This window comes from Anabrus simplex, chromosome 5 (assembly GCF_040414725.1).
Source record: "Anabrus simplex isolate iqAnaSimp1 chromosome 5, ASM4041472v1, whole genome shotgun sequence".
NCBI classification, from domain to species: domain Eukaryota; kingdom Metazoa; phylum Arthropoda; class Insecta; order Orthoptera; family Tettigoniidae; genus Anabrus; species Anabrus simplex.
This window is the reverse complement of record NC_090269.1, coordinates 443,542,317-443,570,306: the sequence shown is the minus strand read 5'-3', so window position 1 is coordinate 443,570,306 and position 27,990 is coordinate 443,542,317. Positions and strand designations below refer to the sequence as shown.

General features: G+C 40.3%; 1 protein-coding gene across 1 annotated transcript in view; it reads right to left on the bottom strand.

Moving 5' to 3' along the window:
• LOC136874628 (uncharacterized) overlaps nucleotides 1–27,990 on the bottom strand; it is a 66,283-nt gene that overhangs the window by 13,818 nt on the left and 24,475 nt on the right. The window contains exon 4 of the mRNA XM_068227983.1: nucleotides 17,607–17,689. Within this exon, the coding sequence (XP_068084084.1) occupies nucleotides 17,607–17,689 (83 nt within the window). The remainder of the gene's footprint in view (nucleotides 1–17,606; nucleotides 17,690–27,990) is intronic.

Sequence of the window (27,990 nt, the reverse complement as noted above, 5' to 3'; positions counted from 1 at the left end):
GGCTACAGGGACATTACCATTGTTTGATCAGAGAACTCGAGCCCATGAGTTTGATCTGATCGTATAGCAGTATAACGTGTCACAAATTAATACAGTTATACTAAGTAAAATCCCCTTATTTGTGTTTTATGTACCAGCGCGTCGTCATCCTTAGGAGCATATCCAGGTGCACAGGTGGTCATCTATTCGACGCATCGTAGACTTCGAGACCGTCTCAGTACGAACGTGACCCAAGTCATCATGAGAGCAAACTATCTACGATCGAGCTACGAACTCTATGCTGATGTTGGCGCTGCCGTGATGTCCCGTGCCTGCCAGAGGAGAGATGTTGGACTGTACCAGACAAGTGTTAAGTACCATTTTGAAGTATTAGAGAGTTGCAATTTCAATTCAATGTAAATATGTAAACTGCATGAAAATGATGCAGACAGTAGATTAGGATTTGCAATTTCAGAGGGATGAAATAGTTACCTAGAAGGAGTATATAGATTTCTTCACGGCTGTATGGCCGTCTTTTAATCCATTTGCACGGGATATAATTGCACGTTATAATTAAGACCCCTTAGTTAAAGAAAATGTGGAGCAGTGTAATTGAGTAAGGGAATTTGAAATCCATGTAAAAATTCACTCCAGTTTAAAATCAGCTATATTCTGTATGAGTCTTCAGAAACATTCTGAATTTTCTATTTCTGCTCCACATCAGACAGATACCCACCTATGTAAATTAAGGATATATATATAAGCATCAAGAAGAAGGTGTGACAGTGGGTGTGACTATAAATGAGTTACACTAAAATCACGAGTGTCGATGTATATTTGTCCCCAGTCAATAGAACTGCTTCTTTGTAATTTGCATGTATGGCCGAACTTTGTGTAGAAGGCTGTGATGAGCCTATGTTTGAACGAAGTGAGAATATTGCCCAACAAGTTCAATAGTACCACGATGAGTAATTCCGTGTGATGAATATAAAGAGGGCTAGATTAGAGCTGATTCGCATTAATGATATCAGTGACACAGTGAAGAACAAATGAAAGTGAATGGTCGGCAGAAGTATTGATCGCAAGACTGACCGGGAAGGTCCCGTTAACTTGGAGGGAGTGTTTATATTTTTGGCTGACAGGTCGTCGAATTGGAAGGCCATTCATGGGCCGAAGGAGATAGAGAGAGAGAGAGAGAAAAACTACAGCTGTTGGGCTTTAAAGGGCTTGTTTAAGTTCGTATTCTGTCTCCAAGACAGCTTTACTTGTAATAACTTGTAGAATATCAACGTTGGGGGTAGACCTGCAGATATCTTAGATGAGCGAATTCCACCCACTCTTTGCATGAGTCTTACCGCTCAGGGTTTTCAGCTGAGATGTTCACACCTACACTGTCTGATGAACATGGATCGCTGCTAATCAGTTGCAGTGAAAGTCATACACATTGCTACTTACTGTGGACAGACCACAGTGTCCATCTACTGTCATATGAATGTGAAGTGTCTATTTATTTGTCATTACTTTCAGGAGATTTATCACGTAATCTAAAGGCCCTCAGTTCATTAATATGCATCGTTACAGGGAAACAACGTCGTTGGATGCCAATTGTACAGTAGTGTAAAGTAACATCCCAATGGAATTTGCATCATGCACATATTTATTTACTTTTGAGACAGTTGTATAGTTTTTTTAACGAATAGGACGAGGCGACTTTCCCGTACTTCAGAGTGTACTCATAAATAACTTGACTAAAACCTCACTTAACTTGACAGCGTAATGATGCTGCTTGTCATTTGGTCATGTAAATTAATATCTTGAGTTATACAAGACACACACGATATGCCTCCGCCAAATGATTTGTGTATATAGGGTGCATGTGAAGTGATAAGTATTTAGGTAATTAATTGGTCCGAGAAGGGACGCCATCTCAAGTTTTTGTATACCTCTGAGCAGATGCGGTTATAGAAATAAGACTATATAGACTTCCTAACATCAAGAAATATTAGTGTTTGTTATTTGTGTGTCGATGCGGTGGCATATCTGTGCAAAGATTTAAATAGGTGCTTTATTAGCAATTAAATTGCAGTAGTATAATTGGATGGTTCGGCGGCCACCACCTCCTCCGGCTCTAGGGAGGCCCCTCCGTCTCCCGCGGGAAATTTGAATTTTGGCGCGAGATTTGAATTTGTAAACAAAGCCACGTGCTTTTTGACAGCTGTCATCGACAATAACGCATCGCTAACCTCACTGCTGCCATCTTGACGGGCCTAAACCTCAGTGGTACCAACTTAACCTAACTAGCGCGAGGTAAACAAATCCACGTGTTTTTTGACAGCCACGTGCTTTTTGACAGACAACAACGCATCGCTAACCTCACTGCTGCCATCATGACGGGCCTAAACCTCAGTGGTACCAACTTAAAATAACTAGCGCGAGGTAAACAAAGCCACGTGCTTTTTGATAGCCACGTGCTTTTTGACAGACAACAACGCATCGCTAACCTCACTGCTGCCATCTTGACGGACCTAAACCTTAGTGGTACCAACTTAACCTCACAAGCGCGAGATAAACAAATCCACGTGCTTTTTGACAGCCACGTGCTTTTTTGACACCTGTCATCCGCCATCTTTAAACTACAGAGCACCGTGCTGCCCTCTTTATCGCAGTAGCTGCAAATTCGTCACCTGTCATCGGCAGTGCTGCCATCTTGGTGGGCCTAAACCTTAGTGCTTCCAACTTAACCTTACTAGCGCGAGATAAACAAATTCACGTGCAGTTGTCATCCGCCATCTTTAATCCATAGAGCACCGTGCTGCCATCTTTAGCTACTTACCTTTGAAATGTGGTGGCGGGAAATTTTTACGTCACAGCTGTCATCCGCCATCTTGCATCGCAAACCTCAGTGCTGCACTCTTTAGCTAGATACCTTTGAAATGTAGTAGCGGCAATTTGAAAAATTCTTATGCTCTTGTTTGGAAACAAACCTATGCGCTTTTTTGAAAGCTATCATCCGCCATCTTTAATCCAGAGAGCACCGTGCTGCCCTCTTTAGCTACTTACCTTTGAAATGTGGTACGTCACAGCTGTCATCCGTCATCTTGCATCGCAAACCTCAGTGCTGCACTCTTTAGCTAGATACCTTTGAAATGTAGTAGCGGCAATTTGAAAAATTCTTTATGCTCTTGTTTGGAAATAAACCTATGCGCTTTTTTTGACAGCTATCATCCGCCATCTTTAATCCAGAGAGCACCGTGCTGCCCTCTTTAGCTACTTACCTTTGAAATGTGGTGGTGGTAAATTCCACGAGCTCTTGTTTGGAAACAAACCGATGTGCTTTTCTGACAGCTGTCAACCGCCATCTTTAATCCAGAGAGCTCCGTGCTGCCCTCTTTGTGCCGGTGGCAAATTCCACGTGCTCTTGTTTGGAAACAAACTCACGTGTTTTTTGACAGCTGTCATCCGCCATCTTGCATCACAAACCACAGTGCTGTACTCTTTAGCTAGATACCTTTGAAAAGTGGTGGCGGCAATTTGAAAAATTCTATGTGCTCTTGTTTGGAAACAAAGCCACGTGCTTTTTTGACAGCTGTCATCCGCCATCTTTAATCAATAGAGCACTGTGCTGCTATCATGCGGGTAATTTCATCAGCTGTCATCCACCATCTTTAATCCACAGAGCACCGTGCTGCTCTCTGTAGTAGCGGGCAATTTGAAAAGGTCTGTTAGCTGTCATCCGCCATCTTTAATCAAGAGAGCACCATGCTGCCATCTTTAGCTAGATACCTTTGAAATGTGGTGGCGGCAAATTGAAAAATTCCACGTGCTCTTGTTTAGTAAACAAACTCACGCGCTTTTTGTCAGCTGTCATCCGCCATCTTACATCGCAAACCTCAGTGCTACACTCTTTAGGTACATACCTTTGAAATATGGTGGCGGATAATTAAAACGAAAAATTCTACAGCAGCCATCTCTCGACGCTAATTGCATAAGATGGTGGCTATACATGACTCCTTAAAGGTGCTTATGCAAGCTGGTCGCTATACATAGGTTCTTATGAGACGACCTTGGGATGCTTGCGCAAGATGGCGGTTATACAAGGCTCCTTATGAGACACCCTAGGGATGCTTGCGCAAGATAGCGGCTGCTATTATGGGACGGCTTAAGGGCCCGTGCACAAGATGGCTTGAGACGTCCTAAGGATGCTTGCGCACGATGGCGGACACAAGATGGCGGCTATACACAACTCCTTATGCGACGCTTTAGGTGCTTGCGCAAGATGGCTGCCGCTCTTATGAAGAAAGCTAGCTTAGAGGCTAACGTGTCGTGCTAGTTCGATTCATTAAATTTGGGGCTTAAATGCAAAATGTTAAATATCTCGAAAATGGTGCACCGTACAGCAAAACGGACAAATTCTTTCTGTCCAATACCCAGGTTCGCAGTATGAGGAACAAGAAAAACATAGTCTAATGATGGGATCAACGGTTCGGTTCCTACTTAGGCCCTTTGGCATTCGCTCTGCTTTAGCTTGTATTGAAGCGAGTCTTCGTAACATGATCAGGTCTAGCTATGGTAGAGAGTATAACGTACCGTGCTGATTCGATTCATTAAATTTGGGGCTTAAATGCAAAATGTTAAATATCTCGAAAACGGTGCATCGTAGAGCAAAACCTGATACCTAGGTTTGCAGTATCAGGAACAAGAAAAACATAGTCCAATGATGAGATCGACGTTTCGATTCCTACTTAGGCCCTTTGGCATTGGGAGCTATCTAATTCTACAAGATGGCGGCTATACATAGCTTCTTATGAGACAGCTTAAGAGCGCTTGCACAAGATGGCTGCTGCTCGTATTAGACGCCCCAGGGGTGCTTGCGCAAGGTAGCAGCGACAAGACGGTGACTATATACTGCTCCTTATGATACGGCCTAGAGGTGCTCACACAAGATGGTGGCTGCTCTGATGAAGAAAGCTAGCTTTGCATCGTGCAGGTATCTTTACAGCACTAAACCTCATACCTTTGAAATGTGGTGGCGAGTAATTTGAAAAATTCGACGTGCTTTTTCTTAACAGCAGCTATCTTTAAACAATAGCGGCTATACATAAGCTGTTAAGGCCTCCTCTTATGTCAAGGCATAGCTCTAACGAACAAGTTTAAACCTGCATCGGGATAGCTAGAGTAAGCACGTGCTGCAGTGATGACGTCATTAAGCATGTTTAGACTTGCAAATCACAAAAGAAACGTAACAAGACTCGAATCGAACACTGCACTCTAAGCCGTGAACTTTATCATGTGATCGGAACATTGATTGAAGTGTTTAGAACGCTAAATAAGTAATCAAGACTAAAATAGAACACTGTACTCCATACAACATGTGTTTAGAACATGTCAGGGGATACCTTTGTTCTAAGAAGATTCGATTACCGCACATTCCTTGTAGGGCTAATAGGCTAAAGGGCTAATGGGCAAAAGGGCTAATGGGCTAAAGGGCTAAAGGGCTAAAGGAGCAACAACCTCATCGATCGCTATCAGCAAGAACGCTTGTACTTTGTTAAGTGTAGAAAATTAATCTTTATTTGTAAATGGTTCCATGTTCAGAACAAGGAATGGAACCTAGGGGTTACGTCTTACCTAATAAAATCCCCGAGGAGCGATGAGTTACGTTTTTCGAACTAGTGTATGGAAAACTGAACTTTTCAAGATAGCAGAGAGTTTAGCAATGTTCTGTTGTTGGATTATAAATTCTGCACTATAACATGCATAAGGTGGCAGCCTTGAGGTTTACCGCCGTCAAGATGGCAGCAGTGAGGTTAGCGACGTTCTATTGTCCTTCAATGTGAGGTTAGGGTCCGTCAAGACGACAGCTGTCAAAAAAGCACGTGGCTTTGTTTACTAAACACGAGCACGTGGCTTTGACGTCACTTTCACGTAATCAATCCTTAGCTCGACGTCGTTAAGAGCAGCATTAGGATTAGCTATGCTTAAAAGTCTTGGGAACAGAGCAGCAGTATGAATTGCCATGTTTCAAAGCGTGTACACATCACCTATCGATTTTACACGCATCAACCCTCGTACTAAACTTCTTCCGCTAGATCGTGCTGCTATCTTAGCATAACCTATACCCATAAAATACAAAGAATAGCCATGTTTCAAAGCATGTACACATTACCTATCCACTTTGCATGCAACAAATATCGTACTAAACTTCTTGCGCTAGGTTGTGCTGCTATCTTAGCATAACTTATACACATGAACTTAAAGTACAAAGAATAGCCATGTTTCAAAGCGTGTACACATTACTTATTGATTTTGAATTCATCGAATCTCGTACTGAACTTCTTCCGCTAGATTGTGCTGGTATCTTAGCATAACTTATACACATGAACTTAAAGTACAAAGAATAGCCATGTTTCAAAGCGTGTACACAACACCTATCAATTTTGCATGCAACAACTCTCGTACTAAACTTCTTCCGCTAGATTGTGCTGCTATCTTAGCATAACCTATACGCATGACCTTAAAGTATAAAGAATAGCCATCTTTCAAAGCGTGTACACATCACCTATCGATTTTGCATGCAACAAATATCGTACTAAACTTCTTCCGCTAGATTGTGCTGCTATCTTAGCATAACCTGTACCCATGAACTTAAAGTACAATGAATAGTCATGTTTCAAAGCGGGTACACATCAACTATCGATTTTGCATGCATCGACTCTCGTACTAAACTTCTTCAGGTAGATTGTGCTGTTATCTTAGCATAACCTATACCCATAAAATTAAAGTACAATGAATAGCCATGTTTCAAAGCGTGTACACATCACCTATCGATTTTGCATGCATCGACTCTCGTACTAAACTTCTTACGCTAGATTGTGCTGCTATCTTAGCCTAACCTGTACGCATGAACTTAAAGTACAAAGAATAGTCATGTTTCAAAGCGTGTACATATCACCTATCGATTTTGCATGCATCAAATATCGTACTTAACTTCTTGCGCTAGGTTGTGCTGCTATCTTAGCTTAACCTGTACGCATGAACTTAAAGTACAAAAAATAGCTATGTTTCAAAGCGTGTACACATCAACTATCAATGATGCATGCATCGACTCTCGTACTCAACTTCTTCAGGTAGATTGTGCTGCTATCTTAGCATAACCTGTATGCATGAACATAAAGTACAAAGAATGGCCTTGTTTCAAAGCGTGTACACATTACCTAATAATTTTGCACGAAACGACTATCATACTAAACTTTTTCCACTAGACTGTGCTAAAATCGTGTAAGTGTGCTGCTATCTTAGCATAACCTATCGATTTTACATGCATCGACTATCGTACTAGGCTTCTTCCGCTAGAGCATATAGCAATCGCTTTTGTGTATCCCTAACCCATGTGTACGAACTTAAAGCATAAAGAAGAGCTATGTTCTAAAGCGTGTACACATCACCTATCGATAATGTATGTATCGAATATCGTACTAAACTTCTCCCGCCAGAGCGTACGACTATCGCTTGTGTGTGCACGAACTTGATGCATAAAGAATAGCAATATATAAAAATCTTGTGAACAAAGCAGCAGCATTAAGTATAGCCATGTTTAAATGTGTGTACACATTATTTATCCATGATGCACGCAGTACTAAACTTATTTCACTAGAATGTACAAAGTTCGCATGTGTTTGTGCTGCTATCTTAGCATAGCCTATGTGCATGAACTTAAAGTGCAAAGAATAGCGATGTTTAAAAATCTAGTAAGAATAGTAAGGTTTAAAAGTGTGTACACACTACCTTTTGATAATGCATGCAGCTTCTACTAGAGCATGTGATCATCGCTTGTATCTACTGCTATCTTAACATAACCTATCTACATGAACTTAAAGCATAAAGAATAGTTATGTGTAAAAAATCTTGTGAACATAGCGGAATGTTAACTACGTAGGTGTAGACATTGAACTTTGCATGCTGAAGCAGCATACTACGTGACCGTGACGTCACTGCCACGTGCTCTTGTTTGGGCTAGATTGTGCTGTTATTTTAGCATAACCTGTACGCATGAACTTAAAGTACAAAGAATAGCTATGTTTCAAAGCGTGTACACATCACCTATCGATTTTGCATTCATCGACTCTCGTACTAATCTTCTTCCGCTAGATTGTGCTGCTATCTTAGCCTAATCCTATACGCATGAACTTTAAAGTACGAAGAATAACCATGTTTTAAAGCGTGTACACATCACCTATTGATTTTGCATGCATCGAATCTCGTACTAAACTTCTTCCGCTAGATTGTGCTGCTATCTTAGCATAACCTGTACGCATGAACTTAAAATACAAAGAATAGCCTTGTTTCAAAGCGTGTACACATTACCTAATGATTTTGCACGAAACGACTATCATCCAAAACATATTCCACTAGATTGTGTTAAAATCGTGTAAGTCTGCTGCTATCTTAGCATAACCTATCGATTTTACATGCATCGACTATCGTACTAGGCTTCTTCCGCTAGAGCATATAGCAATTGCTTTTGTTTATCCCTGACCAATGTGTACGAACTTAAAGCATAAAGAAGAGCTATGTTCTAAAGCGTGTACACATCACCTATCGATAATGTATGTATCGAATATCGTACTAAACTTCTCCTGCCAGAGCGTACGACTATCGCTTGTGTGTGCACGAACTCGATGCATAAAGAATAGTAATGTATAAAAATCTTATGAACAAAGCAGCAGCATTAAGTATAGCCATGTTTAAATGTGTGTACACATCATGTATCCATGATGCACGCAGTACTAAACTTATTCCACTAGAATGTACAAAGTTCGCATGTGTTTGTGCTGCTATCTTAGCATTGCCTATGTGCATGAACTTAAAGTACAAAGAATAGCGATGTTTAAAAATCTTGTGAACATGGCAGCGGTAAGAATAGTAAGGTTTAAAAGCTTGTACACACTACCTTTTGATAATGCATGCATCTTCTACTAGAGGACGTGACCATCGCTTGTATCTACTGCTATCTTAACATAACCTATGTACATGAACTTAAAGCGTAAAGAATAGTTATGTGTAAAAAATCTTGTGAACATAGCGGAATGTTAACTAAGTAGGTGTAGACAATGAACTTTGCATGCTGACGCAGCATACCGCGTGACCGTGATGTCACAGCCATGTGCTCTTGTTTAGTAAACAAAGCCACGTGCTTTTTTGACAGCTGTCGTCTTGACGGACCCTAACCTCACTTTGAAGCACAATAGAGCGTCGCTAACCTCACTGCTGCCATCTTGACGGCGGTAAACCTCAAGGCTGCCACCTTATGCATGTTATAGTGCGGAATTTAAAATCCAAGACCGGAACATTGCTAACCTCACTCTTGTCATCTTTACGGCGGTAAACCTCAAGGCTGCCACCTTATGCATGTTGTAGCGCGGAATTTATAATCCAACAACAGAACATTGCTAAACTCTCTGCTATCATCTTGAAAAGTTCAGTTTTCCAAACACTAATTCGAAAAACGTAACTCATCGCTCCTCGGGGATTTTATTAGGTAAGACGTAACCCCTAGGTTCCATTCCTTATTCTGAACATGAAACCATTTACAAATAAGGATTAATTTTCTACACTTAACAAAGTACAAGCGTTCTTGCTGATAGCGATCGATGAGGTTGTTGCTCCTTTAGCCCTTTAGACCTTTAGCCCTTTTGCCCATTAGCCCTTTAGCCTATTAGCCCTACAAGGAATGTGCGGTAATCGAATCTTCTTAGAACAAAGGTATCCACTGACATGTTCTAAACAAATGTTGTATCGAGTACAGTGTTCTATTTTAGTCTTGATTACTTATTTAGTGTTCTAAACACTTCAATCAATGTTCCGATCACATGATAAAGTTCACGGCATAGAGTGCAGTGTTCGATTCTAGTCTTGTTACATTTCTTTTGTGATTTGCAAGTCTAAACATGCTTAATGACGTCATCACTGCAGCACGTGCTTACTCTAGCTATCCCGATGCAGGTTTAAACTTGTTCGTTAGAGCTATGCCTTGACATAAGAGGAGGCCTTAACAGCTTATGTATAGCCGCTATTGTTTAAAGATAGCTGCTGTTAAGAAAAAGCACGTCGAATTTTTCAAATTACTCGCCACCACATTTCAAAGGTATGAGGTTTAGTGCTGTAAAGATACCTGCACGATGCAAAGCTAGCTCTCTTCATCAGAGCAGCCACCATCTTGTGTGAGCACCTCTAGGCCGTATCATAAGGAGCTGTGTATAGTCACGTCTTGTCACTGCTACCTTGCGCAAGCACCCCTAAGGAGTCTCATAAGAGCAGCAGCCATCTTGTGCAAGCGCTCTTAAGCTGTCTCGTAAGAAGCTATGTATAGCCACCATCTTGTAGAATTAGATAGCTGCCAATGCCAAAGGGCCTAAGTAGGAATCGAACCGTCGATCTCATCATTGGACTATATTTTTCTTGTTCCTGATACTGCGAACCTGGGTATTAGGCGGAAAAATGCTGTCCGTTTTGCTCTACGATGCACCGTTTTCGAGATATTTAACATTTTGCATTTAAGCCCCAAATTTAATGAATCGAATCAGCACGGTACGTTATACTCTCTACCATAGCTAGACCTGATCATGTTACGAAGACTCGCTTCAATACAAGCTAAAACAGAGCGAATGCCAAAGGGCCTAAGTAGGAACCGAACCGTTGATCCCATCATTAGACTATGTTTTTCTTGTTCCTCATACTGCGAACCTGGGTATTAGACAGAAAAATTTTGTCCGTTTAGCTCTACAGTGCACCGTTTTCGAGATATTTAACATTTTGGATTTAAGCCCCAAATTTAATGAATCGAACTAGCACGACACGTTAGCCTCTAAGCTAGCTCTCTTCATAAGAGCGGCAGCCATCTTGCGCAAGCACCCTAAAGCGTCGCATAAGGAGTTGTGTATAGCCGCCATCTTGTGTCCGCCATCTTGCGCAAGCATCCTTAGGACGTCTCAAGCCATCTTGTGCAAGGGCCCTTAAGCCGTCCCATAAGAGCAGCCGCTATCTTGCGCAAGCATCCCTAGGGTGTCTCATAAGGAGCCTTGTATAACCGCCATCTTGCGCAAGCATCCCAAGGGAGTCTCATAAGAACCTATGTATAGCGACCATCTTGCATAAGCACCTTTAAGGAGCCATGTATAACCACCATCTTATGCAATTAGTGTCGAGAGATGGCTACTGTAGAATTTTTCTTTTTAAATTATCCGCCACCATATTTCAAAGGTATGTACCTAAAGAGTGTAGCACTGAGGTTTGCAATGTAAGATGGCGGATGACAGCTGACAAAAAGTGCGTGAGTTTGTTTACTAAATAAGAGCACGTGGAATTTTTCAATTTGCCGCCACCACATTTCAAAGGTAGCTAAAGATGGCAGCACGGTGCTCTCTTGATTAAAGATGGCAGCACGGTGCTCTCTTGATTAAAGATGGCAGATGACAGCTAACAGAACATTTCAAATTGCCCGCTACTACAGAGAGCAGCACGGTGCTCTGTGGATTAAAGATGGCGGATGACAGCTGATGAAATTACCCGCATGATAGCAGCGCAGTGCTCTATTGATTAAAGATGGCAGATGACAGCTGTCAAGAAAGCACGTGGCTTTGTTTCCAAACAAGAGCACATAGATTTTTTCAAATTGCCGCCACCACATGTCAAAGGTATCTAACTAAAGAGTACAGCACTGTGGTTTGTGATGCAAGATGGCGGATGACAGCTGTCAAAAAGCACGTGAGTTTGTTTCCAAACAAGAGCACGTGGAATTTGCCACCGGCACAAAGAGGGCAGCACGGTGCTCTCTAGATTAAAGATGGCGGTTGACAGCTGTCAGAAAAGCACATCGGTTTGTTTCCAAACAAGAGCTCGTAGAATTTACCACTACCACATTTCAAAGGTAAGTAGCTAAAGAGGGCAGCACAGTGCTCTCTGGATTAAAGATGGCGGATGATAGCTGTCAAAAAAACGCATAGGTTTGTTTCCAAACAAGAGCATAAAGTATTTTTCAAATTGCCGCCACTACATTTCAAAGGTATCTAGCTAAAGAGTGCAGCACTGAGATTTGCGATGCAAGATGGCGGATGACAGCTGTGACGTAAAAATTACCCGCCACCACATTTCAAAGGTAAGTAGCTAAAGAGGGCAGCAAGGTGCTCTATGGATTAAAGATGGCGGATGACAGCTGAACGTGGATTTGTTTATCTCGGGCTAGTGAGGTTAAGTTGGAAGCACTAAGGTTTAGGCCCGCCAAGATGGCAGCACTGCCGATGACAGGTGACGAATTTGCAGCTACTGCGATAAAGAGGGCAGCACGGTGCTCTGTTGTTTAAAGATGGCGGATGACAGCTGTCAAAAAGGAACGTGACTGTCAAAAAGCACGTGGATTTGTTTATCTCGCGCTTGTGAGGTTAAGTTGGTACCACTATGGTTTAGGTCCGTCAAGATGGCAGCAGTGAGGTTAGCGATGCGTTGTCTGTCAAAAAGCACGTGGCTGTCAAAAAGCACGTGGCTTTGTTTACCTCACGCTAGTTAGGTTAAGTTGGTACCACTGAGGTTTAGGCCCGTCATGATGGCAGCAGTGAGGTTAGCGATGTGTTGTTGTCTGTCAAAAAGCACGTGGCTGTCAAAGAACACGTGGATTTGTTTACCTCGCGCTAGTTAGGTTCAGTTGGTACCATTGAGGTTTAGGCCCGTCAAGATGGCAGCAGTGAGGTTAGCGATGCGTTGTTGTCGATGACAGCTGTCAAAAAGCACGTGGCTTTGTTTACAAATTCAAATCTCGAGCCAAAATTCTAATTTCCCGCCAAAATTCAAATTTCCCGCGGGAGGCGGAGGGCCCTCCCGAGAGCCGGAGGAGGTGGTGGCCGCCGAACCATCCAATTATACTACTAATTGCCCTTATGAAAAAAGAATCACTCATTCTTCTCATTGCTTTGTTTGAGAGCATTCCTCTCATTATAAAGATTCCCCTACTGTAAATTATTAGATTACTGCTCAGTGAGGAAAGACTGCGACCCGTATGTCTCTATCGACTCAGCTAGTGTCTTGTTACGCTAGTAGGGGAGGAGGGGTCCTTGGCGCCGGGCTCGGTCGAAGGCCTCATCCAAGGTGTTCCATTTTAACGTCATGTTTTGGGACTATTATGATCTACTGATGTACTGACACCATGAAAAGGGTACAGTACTGTGTGTGTAATGTACAGTCTTTGGCTAGTTTACTGTGTTTGAGAAGTACTCCTTGTTCCTCAATCGTTTTACCTCATTTTGGAGCTGCCTTTCTGCTGTGTTTGATTTATGTTGCAGGAATTCCTCTGGGAGTAATCGTGGTGTTAACAAGATTTTCGAGAATCCTGAAATCCCATCGTAATGGTTCAAGATGGCCAGTTGATCCACTAGGAGATGTTTGCAGCCTCCATCTTTGGTGCCTGGTGCTGTGCTAAGTGATGTTGGGGCATCATTATTCTATACCTGTTACCCGCTGCGTCATCGAGGATATGCTGTGTGCTGTTCTGAGATCTGCTTGTCACCACTGTGATCTAGTCTGCTGTCCAGCTGTTGGAGAATTTAGTCTCCTCTGTGCAGAGTGTGCTACCCGCTCTTTTTATCTTTCTATGAACTCGTACCAGCAGTCGGAATACCTGGCATTGTGTGTGTGTCACGTGCTGGAAAACCGGTTGGGTGACTGACCTCGTCAAATCACTCCTACAAGCCAAGCTATATGTTATATCGACAGCTACTGTGTGAAGTGTTAGCTCTCTATTCAATGCCATGCACATGTGTATATTGTATCTCCAATGGACCGTGTGAAGTGAGTTGTATTGGCTTGGCCCGGTCTCAGGTGGGGAGGATCTTACATATGTTTTTCATTTATTTAAAAAGCAATGTATAACGACAAACTTCGAATTACTGTCTCAGATTCAAAAGACACTTACAGACACTTGAAGTGCACCTGCGCTATGATTTGAGTTATTGATATGTGATTTGCTGTTTGTGCCCATCGCATTTTCTAAACGTTCATAAAAATGGCGCCAGAGGAAGGTATGGCCCACTCAAGTCAAAAAGAATATACATTGAAGTCATATATCAGAAGGCCATGTATAACTGGGAGCAAATATATACTGAAGGCAGTGCAGAACAGCTAAAGATGAAGTAGATTGTTTTAGAGAAAAAAAATAGAACAGAATGGATTATTAAAAAACCACTCAAAAACATGAACTTCCAGAGACAAGACGTCAATTGCGAGCGCACTACAAACAGGACGAAATTTTACTATTTTTCGACGGATATTTACATCGAGGACAAAATAATTTAAGAAGGAAACAAGTTAATTATTCAAGGAAGATCGTAAATAGTTAAATTACATACAGATAAGCGAAATTCAAATAAAATACGCTTATTGGAAAACCTGAAGAACAAGTCCAACATTATCGCAAGGAAGAATTGCGTGAATCAGATAAGAAAGGGAAGAATTGAGAAAGGATTATTCTATTGACGCAATAGCCGTGAAGGAAACAATCTGGAGAATATCCAGACTGTCTTGAAGATTTTCTCCGAAAAAGATAAAGAGATATATATGATACGCAATTTTAAAGAGTTAACCAAATATAACACGGAAGAAGGATATAAAAGAGTCATTATAGAAATATATTTCAAATTCGCATTTAAAAAAATTACCATGTACTCGTCGGGAATATTCTACTCTATTGGCAGACTTATGATGAAGACGATGATCTGCTAGATGCCTAAGATGGACCGACCTGGAGAGAGGTGTCATGCAGCCGGATGACCTGTGCCAGATGAGAGATGGATATTGCCCACCAGGACCAGTGCTGAATGGGAGGAGTCCAGCCTATCCCCGGGTCCAGATCACAAGACTAACCATGTGACGGTCAAGGGAGAACAACTGACATCGGAGTAACGAGCTAAGTCCTTACAATTAATGTCGTAATTCTCAATTTATATAGTCTTTTGGCATATGCTGTGGAATTCTTTTCAAGTTAGAAATGATAATATTTAAGTGTGCAAGTGACAACACAGTGAAGTGTGTGAAGATTAAGATTATGATGCTATATTATGGTATTGTTGAATAATGTGTATATTACCGTATTTGAACAATTAATTCAGCGAAGTAATCGAGAACATGTTTGGTAATGGCTAGATATAACAGCTGTTTGCTAAGAGCTAACATAAGTTGATGGATATCGATTAATCTTGTGAAGAATATGTTTATAGATTACGTCACAGATGGATCACGCGTCAGAAAAGAATGAAGGAAACTAAGTACTCCTTGATAGAACGACATTACTATTTGTAGGAAAAAGTAATTGATTTAAGGTTATGCCTTATGGTTCAATTGAAAGGGATTGAGTATACGGAACACATGGTGACATTTTTAAGGAAGTTATATATCAGTAAGTTGCATAATTTGAGTATAAGATTATGTTAAATAAAAGTTAATATTGAATAGTTGAGAGAATAATATTGCATCGTCAGACGAAGAGATATGAAATGTCGTGAAGAATTAGATTACGTTTTATGATAATTACAAGGTATATATTGGAAGTGGTTAAGTGTCATATGTGTAAGCTACAGTATTGAGTTTACAGAACGGTGTGATTAAATAGGAGGAAAGACGCCGCGGGATTGTCCAGATGTAAGGTATGGATGCTGAATATTGATATTTAGCTGAGATCTAGATGGTGATCTAATGTTTAGACAGCTGTTATTTTGGAGATATGCGAGTTCTGTGACATGTTCTCGAGACGTACAAAATGCGAGATGAGTAACATATTATACACATGCAATAGCGAAGTTGCAAGGTATAAAATTCAGATATTCACACTACAGAAACGAATTAGATAACTTGCACAGTTAATTATGATCTTAATACAATGTATTAAAACATATTGAGACAAAGATATATGAATCGGGAATTATGTGGGTAGAATAGGAAAAGTAATTATTTTAAAACAATGAATGGTTGAAGTTGAATTTAATTAAAGGTTTGAGTATAGAAAGATGACATAGTAGGAGCCGGATTATAGCAGGCAATAGGGATGTAAAGCCTTAGCACGCGAATCGTTACTGGATAATTTCTTAAAACTAATCAAAATTGATCGAGTTCAGATTTTATTTGTTTTTACAGTGTTGGAAATGTAAAATGAAATTTAGAATTTTTTTTTAAACAATTCAATAATTGCATTTGTGGAGCAAACTCCCGTGATACCTAGGATGTCCCAAGGATGATTATGAACAGTGTCATTGATTACTGATCTCATTTCAGAAACGATACAAGTGAATTAATTCTATATCTTTATTTCTTTTTCTTGATTAAGCCAGCGCCGACTTTAACTTTCAATCCTTGAATTATTTTATGTCATGCGGTGATAGGTGTAGCCCATTTTCAAGCTTAATTCTCATTTCTTAGGGCATTTATCTAATTAAATCAATCTGGATTTTTATTTCTTTTATATAATTATGTGAGTGTTTATTGTTAGTGACAGTTATTATTTACTTTCTTATCTTAGTTGATAAGGCGATTCAGGTGATGACTGCGTAAATATGATTGCATATTGCAATGAATTTTTGACGTTTGCGATGGATTTAGGTGAACATTTTTATATACTGCGGCTTTTTTGGGTAAACTTTACTCTTCGTGATCTCACGTAAAGCTGAATTGTATGAAAAATGTTCTGAATTTTTCTTGTTGTATAGTATACCCTGAGTTTACTTTGAGCTGCGAGCCGTTAGCTTGAATGGGTGCATGTTTCTACATTGGTTGTTCCCTTTCCCTTTTCAAGTGTTGTCTTGGTGTGGCTAGTTGTATCCAGCGTTTGGCTCTCGTTAATTATTTGTTGCTCGATCTGAGCATTTCCTAGGGGTTCCTTTTGAACCCGAGGCTGCTGGGCTGCAAACATCGGAGCGTAAGTTGCGAGTGTGTATTGAGTGAAAGATTAATGCTTGTTGCAGCAAATGGGTGTGTAATTGGGTAAGTGTTGAGCTTCTGTGCATGCTGTACTGTGTGGATGTGCCGGGTTCGTAGCCCAGGGGCCTATGGGCCAGATGAAGGCCGTTTCAATTTTGTAATATGTATTTTTTGAATGTTATATTCTGGTAATACTTGTATTTCTTTTATATTACCTGTTGGTTATAGATCTTCTGTTCTCTGATGAATGTACAAGGCCAATAGAAGTTTACTGGTTTATTTTTGGAAGGGTGCTTCAATTATGATATTGTAAATATTTTGTTACATTTGAATAAATGACGGATGAATTTATGGATGGAAATCACCCTAACCTCTGTCCAAGTCGCTTCCCCTCTGGGTAGGTTCCTTTTCCTCGGCCCTTATGCTAGCACCTTCAAGACATATATTCAGTAAAACTACATCAAGGACAATTTATATGATCTTGAAATTCTGGAATATTTTAGATAATTTAACCAAGAGATTTTTAATATATTACAGTATAAACGTAACTTTGCCAAGAAAGGATTAAACTGATAAAAATGGCCAGTTTTTGGAGATAAATTATCCATAACTGAACACAACAGTGAATAGGTACATCATTTTCCTTTTTTGTACAGGGTTTGTAGTGTACGTACTTTGTTTCTTCTTTGATGTACGGCACGAGCTGGCCAACAGTGTGTTGTTCGATGAATACTTCTTTCTTAATGTCTTCAGAATGCTGTAAGTAAGAAATAAGAAAAGTAGAATAAAGAAGTAAGGAGAAAAATATAACCAAGTAACAGATGAGAAAATAATTTTCATATTGGCACATTAACAGAATAAGTAATTTACCTCCCAATGTAAAAATATAAGAATGGAAAGGAATAGACATGTAATAAGAGAAATGAAAAATAACACACAATAGGACAGCACTAAACGACGTAGCAATAGAAAAGGAGAAACATGAAAGGACAAAGACTGTCTCCAAATCCTTACAAATACCATTCCTTGCTCCCTTTTCTCTTTCTGTTGATCGCTATTCACACAGTGGCTAGCTTTCTTCTTTATCCTCTTACATTCACATTCCTCTGTTCCCATATGTCTATACATAACTTGACTTGTCACTTCTTTGTTCCTTTTTATGTTCCTATACACATTCTTTCCCAAGCCACCTCACTGTAATATCAAATAACCCCACATTATTCATACCACTTTTCCAACAAGTGGACAATGCTTAAATCATAACTACACAAATATCCGTCGTCCCTTCCTGTACATCACTTTAAGACCAACAAGCAGAAATAAATAAATTTAATTAATTGCACATATATAAATACATTAATTATACATAAATAAATGCATTAATTATACATTATTAAATAGATAATTAAATCAACCACAAAATCCATCAATCAACACTGATCAACATTTAGGACTGCCACACAGGTGGCAGAATGTTTATAAATTGTTTACATAGAAAAAGAATTTGGAAATTTATGAAACAACTAGCTTAGTAAATTATTTCAATTGCTATCTCCCCTGCCTATAAATGAACATTTGCCAATATTTGTCCACTTGAATTTTTCTTCATGTTGTAATCTTTCCTACTTTTAAAGAATACTGACTTAAATTTATTCATCTACTAACGTTATTCCAAGTGATATCTTCAATGATAACACATGACATACCACTTAGTCATGCAGCCTGTCTCCTTTCTCCAAGTCTTCCCTGTCCAAACTTTGCAACATCTCTGTCACACATCTCTTTTGTCAGAAATCACCCTCAAGGAATACTGAGCTGGTTTCTGAGGACTATTTCCTGTTCTCTAATCAAGTAATCCTGGTGATGACCCAATACTCTAATTGTGCCCTTGCTGGAGATATAAATGCCCTCTCCTTTACAACCCCTAAATAACCTCACATAATCATTACCGGATCAAATAAAACTTCACCTAATCTAATGCCCTTCGTGCTATTTTGTAGAAATATAGCCAGCACCTTAGTGACTACTTTACCCAGCTGAATTGCACTTATTTATGTCAGTATTCTCCCATGATCTGCCCCATCAAAAGCCTTAGGTGATTAGAGGTCATTACACCTCCTGAATCTAAAATATCTGACATACCTTGCTCGAATCCTATAAGTTGAACTACAGCAGAATAACAGCCTCTAAAACTAAACTATCTTCTGTCGAACAAGTTAAGAGGGGGGATCAAATATAAACGGGATATTATTTTTTATTTAAGTTCATTTCTAGAAAAATATAATGCAAATACAATTTATTTTTCCACATGGTTTCTTGCATTGGAAATGCTTTTGTCCCAGTGTATGGGCAGCTTTCTGATGCCTTCATTGTGAAAAGAACAGGGTTGTGTCACCAGGAAGTTAGGCACAAAGGCTTCCACACGCTGGTCATCTTCTAATCGCTGCCCTCCTAGAGATTTTTTAAGCGGTCTGAACAAATGGAAATCGCAGGGTCTTAAGTCCGGGCTATGGGGATGATTAAGTGTAGTCCAGTGCACTTCCTGTAGCTTGGGGACAGAGCTGCGGAAAGGGGCCCCGCACTGTCGTAGAGGATAACCTGTCGAATCCGTTGGTCTCGTTTTTGCGGCGACATACAACCCTTGCCTTGTTCAACAGCCCTCAGCAGAAAGCAAAATTGATTATGCATCGCTCATGCAAAAAATACAATCAGCAAATCAACTGCACAAATATTTTCGTATGTAATGCTGGTCCAAGGACAGCGATCGTGTTGCCGATTTTCCACACATTCTCAGCCTGCCTTAAACATATTATGGCGGGCAAGAAATGTTATAAATATGCGGTGCGCAGTGGAGGGGTGCAACTGTTGCTCCAACATCGTGAGCGTTACTGACGAAACAGTGAGAAATATCTAACTGCATGCTCTCCCCACTCCTAACGGTCCCGCCTAAGCACACCAGAAGCGCACGGACAGTCCTACCAACTGTTGATGTTCAGGAGCAAAAATACCCTTTATATTTGATCGACCTTTGTAGTAATTTTGTAAATGTGTATATTATAATCATAAAAAATGCTTTCCAAGAACATGCATGCAACAACAGTCAAGATGAATACTGTAATTATTGGCGTCATGTTTATCACCTTTTATTTACATAACAACTCTAATTTGCTTAGTACAGTTGCATCATACAAACAGTAATCAATTAAGCACTACAGCATATATATTGACATTAGTATATCCCCAGAAATAGTATCAAACACACCAGCATTTCTAATTTTAAAGTTCTGTATCATGGCTCTGCGGCGAGACCATGTGTTTACAATACATTATATCGTCTGGTATGTGCTGACCTGGCTATGGTATGAGAGACGCTAGTAGTGCCAGTCCCTGCTGTAAATGGTGTGAAAATGTTGCTCATAGGGTCCATTGTTCCATGCATTTTGGAGGGTTTGGTAGACTGATATGTAATAGCAACTTCTGGCTCGGTGAGGAAAGCAACGGGAAGCGACCTCACTCCTCATTTCCCCAGTATGCCTCTTCAATGGTGCCTATGACAGCTAATGGTAAGGGCCAATGACTTTAGATGTTAGGCCCCTTTAAATAACAAGCATCATCATCAGCAAGGTAATGGTGGTGCTATCAATGACCCAACCAGCCTTCAGACTGAGGACTGAACATACATCTTATTGTCAACGTCTTCTTTATTGTAGGCCCATGTGGAAATGGGTGAAACTGTCATCTGTGTCTGGTACTGCAGAAGGACATGACCTTCCCAGTGATGGGTGCAATACCCATTTGCTTGTGAACGGTGTCTTTTCTTTCACATGATGCAAAAGTGTGATACCCATCGAATGAGTATGATGCTCCATACTTCTCTGTCAGTCTGTCGAAATTCAACACTGTACACAGCAACGGAACATACTACCATGCAGTATATTGGCATCCTTCAGTCACAGAGTATGCCTGTCATCTCATTCACGCTGCTTTGATCCTAATTCGCACTTCAACAACTATCCACCATCAGTCTGCAGGCGAGATCGTAGATACCGGAATAAACTTGGAGTTGTAAGATGGTTAGGATGAGTCCAGTTATCCAGTCTTCTTTTTGTTCATACTGGGATCATATTGTGAGAAACTGCTAGTCCAACTTTCAGCCTGATGCTGCTGTCAGCAAGTGAAGAGTGATGTGAAGAGAGTCCAAGGAAAACACCTTAGCAGGTCCAATGTGGTGGTGTCCATGTTGAAGGCAAAGAGCAATGGGGACAGAGGAGAGCCTTGGTGTACACCAACCTTCACTGAGAAGTTCTCCAAGATTCTGACAGCTCTACATACACAATCTGTGGCAGTCATTTATAGCAATTTGATCCAAATGATAAGCACTTCTGGCACACCATGGTCGCATGTCCACACCAGATCACACAGTGCGGAACACGATCAAAAACAATTTAAAGATCAAGGAAGGCAATATACATTGTTGTTGATCCTCTTGAAGCTTTTCAATTAGAATTCTGGCAGCAACAATTGCATGAGTTTTCCAGCACCCTTGACGAAGCAGCACTATTTGGTACTAATGCTGACAATTTGATGACATCAACAATCAAGGATTCTCTCAAAAGTCTCCCTCTGTGTCTTTGAGGGTAAACTGGACAGTAATTCATACATTCTGCTGGAACGCATTATTGCTTAAAGATAGGTGCAAACATGTTACTAGCCCAATGACTGGGAACAAAGCCAACAATCAACTATGTTTCTTCATAATCCTGATGGTGCTGGGGATTTCCTCTGGTGTGATGCATGGGATAGGAGACCTTATGTTGGATTAACTTCTGGAATAGGATGATGTGGGAACTCAATGCGGGAAATGTCTACAAGTGTTGCTGCCAACGATTCAGGATGTCCTGTTTGTCCTGTAGTCACTGGTCACCTGTCTCCAAGGACAGCCGCAAGATAGCTTCTTCCCTTCAGTTCAGTGATGCACAGCGTTTAACACAACTCAGGGGTGTTGATGGTATTATGTTAAGAACAATGTTGCAATCAGGTTGGTAAAGAACTGTTTCTTTTGGAGAAAATGAGGTAGCATTGTTGCTTATCTGCGCGTGATTCAATCTGACGAACTTGCCGTATTTGCTGAGCCAGAACACAAGCTCCGTGCTTCAGGTAAGAGAAGGGCAGTGAGAGGTGGTGGAGTATATGATGGAAACAGAGATAATGATTCATGGGCGCACAAGTCTCCTTGCTCGACTCAACACAAGAGTGTCTTTGTCTCTTATACTCAATATGCAGAGTTCATTTATTCAACAGCCATAACTGCATTTACATTACAAGAATACACTGTAATTGAGGCACACTTCTCAGTTATGGACGGCATCAGATCATTTCTTCTATCGTTTGTTGGTCACAGCAATGTAAAATAATAATGTTATTTGCTTTATGTACCACTAACAACTTTTACGGTTTTTGAGATGCCGAGGTGCCAGAATTTAATCCCGCAAGAGTTCTTTTACGTACCAGTAAATCTACTGACATGAGGCTGTCGTATTTGAGCACCTTCATATACCAGCGGACTGAGCCAGGATTGAACCTGCCCAGTTGGGGTCAGAAGGCCAGCCACTCAGCCCAGGTCACAGTAATGTTCGCTACAAGGTGCACTGCTGCCGTGCCATGATTGCAAACTCCTTCACTCAAAACATTGTAAAAGGCATGAAATACTTAACGAAGGAAATAATACCCCCAATGGTTTGATTACAGTATAATATCCTCCCTCCTACTTTGATGCATAGTTCACAATGGCATAGTAGTGACTTTTGGATTCTGTTCAAGATGTGTGGTTTGTCAAAGACGACATGGAAAGCTGCCTGTACATCTGCTCTTTCTATGGGGCAACAGAACAAACTGCCCGAGCATTACCACTGTCTCCCACTCACCACTTCCTCCCCACCTAAGACACAGAGCCGCTCGCACTATGGCATAGAAAATACAGCAAGTTCGTCAGATTGAACAGCATGCCCGGAAATAACTATGTCATCTCCCCCAATCCGATTGCTCCATTGTCCTTATCATGACATGAAGAGCATCCTGAATTTCGGTGGGTATATTTGATACATCCTGTACACAGGTCATTACAGTGAGTGTGACAGCCTTCTTATCTACATGTTTTCTGGATATTTTGTTAAGCCCAATTTATGTATGCCTTTGTCTTTTCATCTTGGACTGAAATCATCCTTAAGAACGTTTGCTTGTCAATACAGTAGGAACTAGGTTTAGTTGTAGCCAAGTTTGCTGTGACAGTTGCAGTGAAGGATCTGCAGAATGTGGTCCACGTATTGTCAATCGCATTCGGGTCAATAGGAGGAAAAATTATGCTCTCTGCTAGGGTCTCCTTCTGGTCTTCAAGCTTCCAACACTTGATCTTCTAAGGGGGCATTCATCGCTCCACTGCGTGAAACTTAGAGGTCCTTAAATCCGCCATGACTAGCTTATGTTGAGATGGCACATGGTCACATCCCTTACTAGTCTCAGACCACGGTGTTGAACAGGGATAAGGTCAACACCGGTATAGGTGAAGAGGTATCTGATGCACTTTTTGAAGAACATGTTATCAATGAAACCAAGTCATTTGCCTTGGTGAAATCCAAAATATGAGTTCAATCATCGTTTCACATACCACGTGTATTACCACCATGGCAGCTATAACCATTACTAGATACAATGTATAATCTGGCAAGATGACTGTAACAGCCAATCAAAACATATGATCTCCCAACCGTAACCTACAGAATAGCATTCCTCGGCATAAGATGCACAATGAAATTCAACGAAGAAGGAGGTACGGGCTTCCCTTCTGCAGCAAACATCACAAATTCAAGACTTCTATGTAGACAACTGTATTTCCTACATGGGTGAATTACAGGAAGCAATCAAAATGTGCGAAGAACTACTAAACCTTCTCAAATGCAGAGGCTTCAACTTATGGAAGTGGAGCAATACCTGCCCAGTGTAGTTGAATTCAATTCCAGCTCACCACAGGCAGATGCAACCAAATTAAGTCAGAGATGACAATAATGATGTATTAAAAACATTAGGAATGATCTGGGCACAACTTCAGAATTAATTTAATGAAATACGTACCATAATGTGAGAAAAGAACATGAATATCACACAACTGCTTTGACAAAAACATTATTCTATCAAGAAACATATCCATCTTCAATTCATTAGGACTTGTAGGTCCAACTGACCCACTATGAAAACCTGTGGTAAAAGTGTATATGCCAGATCATTTAGCAATGAAACCCGAGAGATGACAACGCTACAATGTGTAAAATGCAATGTAGCAGTGGTTAAAAGCTCTCCCTTGAATGTCAGGGATTTGCAGAACCCTAATCAAGAGGATATTAAAGGTTCTGAGTATGAAATTGTGACATTATAATTAAAGGACATTACTGTTACGTTCCTTAAACTTTGTTTCCATTCCATTTAAATTTGCCATATTTTTGTTAACTTAAACTCTTAATTAGTGATTGGATTTAAATTTCAATACAACTCTGGCCAGTCATTTTCTCATTGTATATTTTATGGCACGTCATTGGATATAAACATTGCAGTTAGTTGAATCCGCACGCAATTCATCAACTGTTTGTGTGCTGCTCTCTATCACCACTGTTTTAAACCCTGCAAGTCCAGTTGCCAACAAGATGCCTTCTGCGATCGCCTACATTGGATCCGAGCGTATCTTTGAACCGCTCTAATATGATTACCAAATGCCTCTTGACCTTATTTTTTAACTTAAAACCTAGTGGTGGGTGGTAGTTTTGGCTCACTCTTCTTCTCGTGGACTCATGAATGGCTTCTGGCCAATGGCAGTCTGAATCTTTTGACATCCAGATAGTTTGTTATTTAAGACTGTTAAAGGGACCTGTAAGTTTTAGATGCTTGCCTTTGGGACATCGTACCGGACTTAACCTGCTGAACAGCTTCAGTCAAGGCAGTTAAGGAATACTGACACCGTTTCATTCCTTCAACAGGTATACACTTTGGCTTTTGAGACATCCCTTTGTTGGGCTTCTTAATTTTGACCACTTCCCAAGCTCTGAACACTAGTTAAGGAAAATAAGAAAAAACTGCAAAAAAATGATCATTTTCTGCTTTGTGGTTTTAAATGGCTAAAATGCAATAAAAATTTATTTTTTTCAAAAAAGTGGGGGCAAATGCGTGGCACATCCCCTCTTGCCGCCACCACTTCATTTGCTGACAGTAAGAACCCCTTGGAAAGCGGCAGGATTGTTAAAAAATTTATTAGAACAATGTGTCGCATCAAACAGGCAGAAGACATTGTAAAAGAAATCTAATTATACCCAATGAGGGTTCAAATTCAGGCCCTCTCAAGTTACAGATAGATGGCTAAGCAGTCATGAGCACTGAAATGTGGACTTTAGTACTAAAGAAAACAGTGCTACAAATTAAAATATTAAAGGGTGCATTAATTTCCTGTGGCGTTCAATATTAAGTGTAGTTTATGTATTGAATGAACCTCACTTATCGAACGCACTTTCGATATTATAAAACTGAAGTCAAATATACATCAGTATTTTAGAAAGAAACGTCAAGATGGGTGAAAACTCACAACAAAAGAAATGAATGAAAATTTATGTATGTTAATACAAACTACGACTTAAATGATACAGTCTGAAGACACTATTCTACTGGCAAAAACAGATAATCACAGGGAAGCAGCACCTTAGTAACAATAACATGATCTCATCAAAATCCCACCAACACCAAAGTTCTGAAACTTCTCCACGCTTCTTATCTATACTTTGCCAACATGGTAACGACTTCAAGCTATTGATTTACATAAAGCTAAGTGTGGAGGGGTGAAATTAGAAATCTCAGATGTTATGTAAAATTATCAATATCCTTATTTTGCAACAAGATGAGTGATGTGTTCCATATTCAAAGGGTGTTTGATATATAGTGCCATTACCCTACTTCAAGATGTGAGCTTGCATCCGGGAGATAGTAGGTTCGAATCCCACTATCGGCAGCCCTGAAGATGGTTTTCCGTGGTTTCCCATTTTCACACCAGGCAAATGTTGGGGCTGTACCTTAATTAAGGCCATGGCCGCTTCCTTCCAACTCCTAGGTCTTTCCTATCCCATCGTCGCCATAAGACCTATCTGTGTCGGTGCGACGTAAAGCCGCTAGCAAAAAAAAAACAAAACTTCAAGATGTGAATATAATGTGCCAGAAATAATTAGCTAGTGTTAAATACAACGTATCCACTGAAGGCATCTCCAACTTAACTCATTGCGGACCGTGGACGGCGTAAGACATTTAAGCTTGCTCCTATGCTGCGGGCCACGGACGGCGTAAGACGTTTAATGTTCCGCGCGAAGCAATGCTGTTTATATTCGTCATCTATGCAGTCTTACACCTTAGTCAGCGTTACTGTTTGTAGCAGGAAGTTGGTTTACCTCTTTGAGATAACCCTGGCGTTGAGTGGGCTCATGTTATCTTAGCTGTTTTAGCGGGAATATCTCAGCACTTCCTCGTGCGTCAAGTCGGTACCGGTACTTGAGATTTCAATGCAGTGCGTGTCGTTCTTACCGAGTGGAGTAGAATGGCTTATAAAACAAAGTTTTTTACGGAAGATAAATTATTACATATTGTTCACAATGATTATTCTGGTGATGAACTTATTCCTCAAATAGACTCAGATAGTAAAAGTGAGAGTTACGAGGAAATTCCGATTCCCGAATCCGATAGGCCTATAGAGGACGGTGAAGTGCCTGATACATATCATCCTAGTTATTGTCCACCTGTTCCACTATTTACAGAGAATTCAGTTATAAATGTTCAAATAGAAAATAAGCAGGATATTTTGAGTTACGTGAGTATTTTCATGAATGAAGAATTTTATCGGTATGTGTGTGTGAGCAGACCATTCTATACGCGAGTCAAGTGATAAGTGCGGCGCCCCGGCCTTTCACAAAGAAATCGATCATGCAATCGTGGGATTAGTCCAAAATCCTGATATTAAAATATACTGGACCAAAGACCCTGTTTTTCATACTGCGATATTTTCTAAAACAATGTTCCGAATACGCTTCCTTCGTATTCTTTCATTTCTTCACTTCAGTGACAATAATCATTACGCCAAAAATACAGATAGGCTGTATAAAATTAGATGTATTTTGAAACCTGTGACACCAGATATCACACCCTAAATATTTACTAGAGATAAGCACGAAGTATCATTTTTCTAACACTCATAGTTTAGGAGTAATTGTAAATTTTATTAAATGATGCACGACAAGAGGGCCGGGCATGAAAATGGCTGCTCCAGGCATTCAAGTGTCCCGCTCAGAAGCAGGTACTGAACGTGTTAATTATGTGAAATTTCTTTTTAAGACCAAGTATTCCATAAATGACACGACATGCTGTCATACTGGCATGTGACTGTTCTTATGTGGCAGAATAAAACTTATTTTGAAAAACTGGATACTGTTCATTTAAACTTCTCAGGATTGTAATACCGGTATTCAAATCTTAATACATTTTTCTGAAACTGACTGATCTATTCATGAGATTGACCACCTAGTTCCAACTACTTGTCGGCAGATGTAACACTTGGAGAATTGTAATCTGTTCCAAAGTGGATACCGAAGTGAGTTTTGTTCCGTAGTACTTTTTTTGCTTAAAGGACTTCATTCCTGTGTCCATATGAATTTTAGATTATTATTTTAATTCTTTCAATATTATTTATGTGCATACGAGCCATGACGCACACGCTGCATTAGCGGCACTACCGATGAGTTTTTCGCCTTCGGTGCCGTTTGACGCAGCATGTGCGCCATGACTGGTAATGAAGTGAAACGAGGAAACTAATGTTTTGTTCAAATGTAGAACTTCTATAAAACAAAAAAATAAGTTTTTGAACATTTCACACAAAGTTACTGTGCAGAAGAATCTTATTAATGCTGTGTGAACAATGTATACTTACATTAGGCCTACCACATAAGCTGTACAATGTAACTAGTCAAAACAGTGTGCTACATT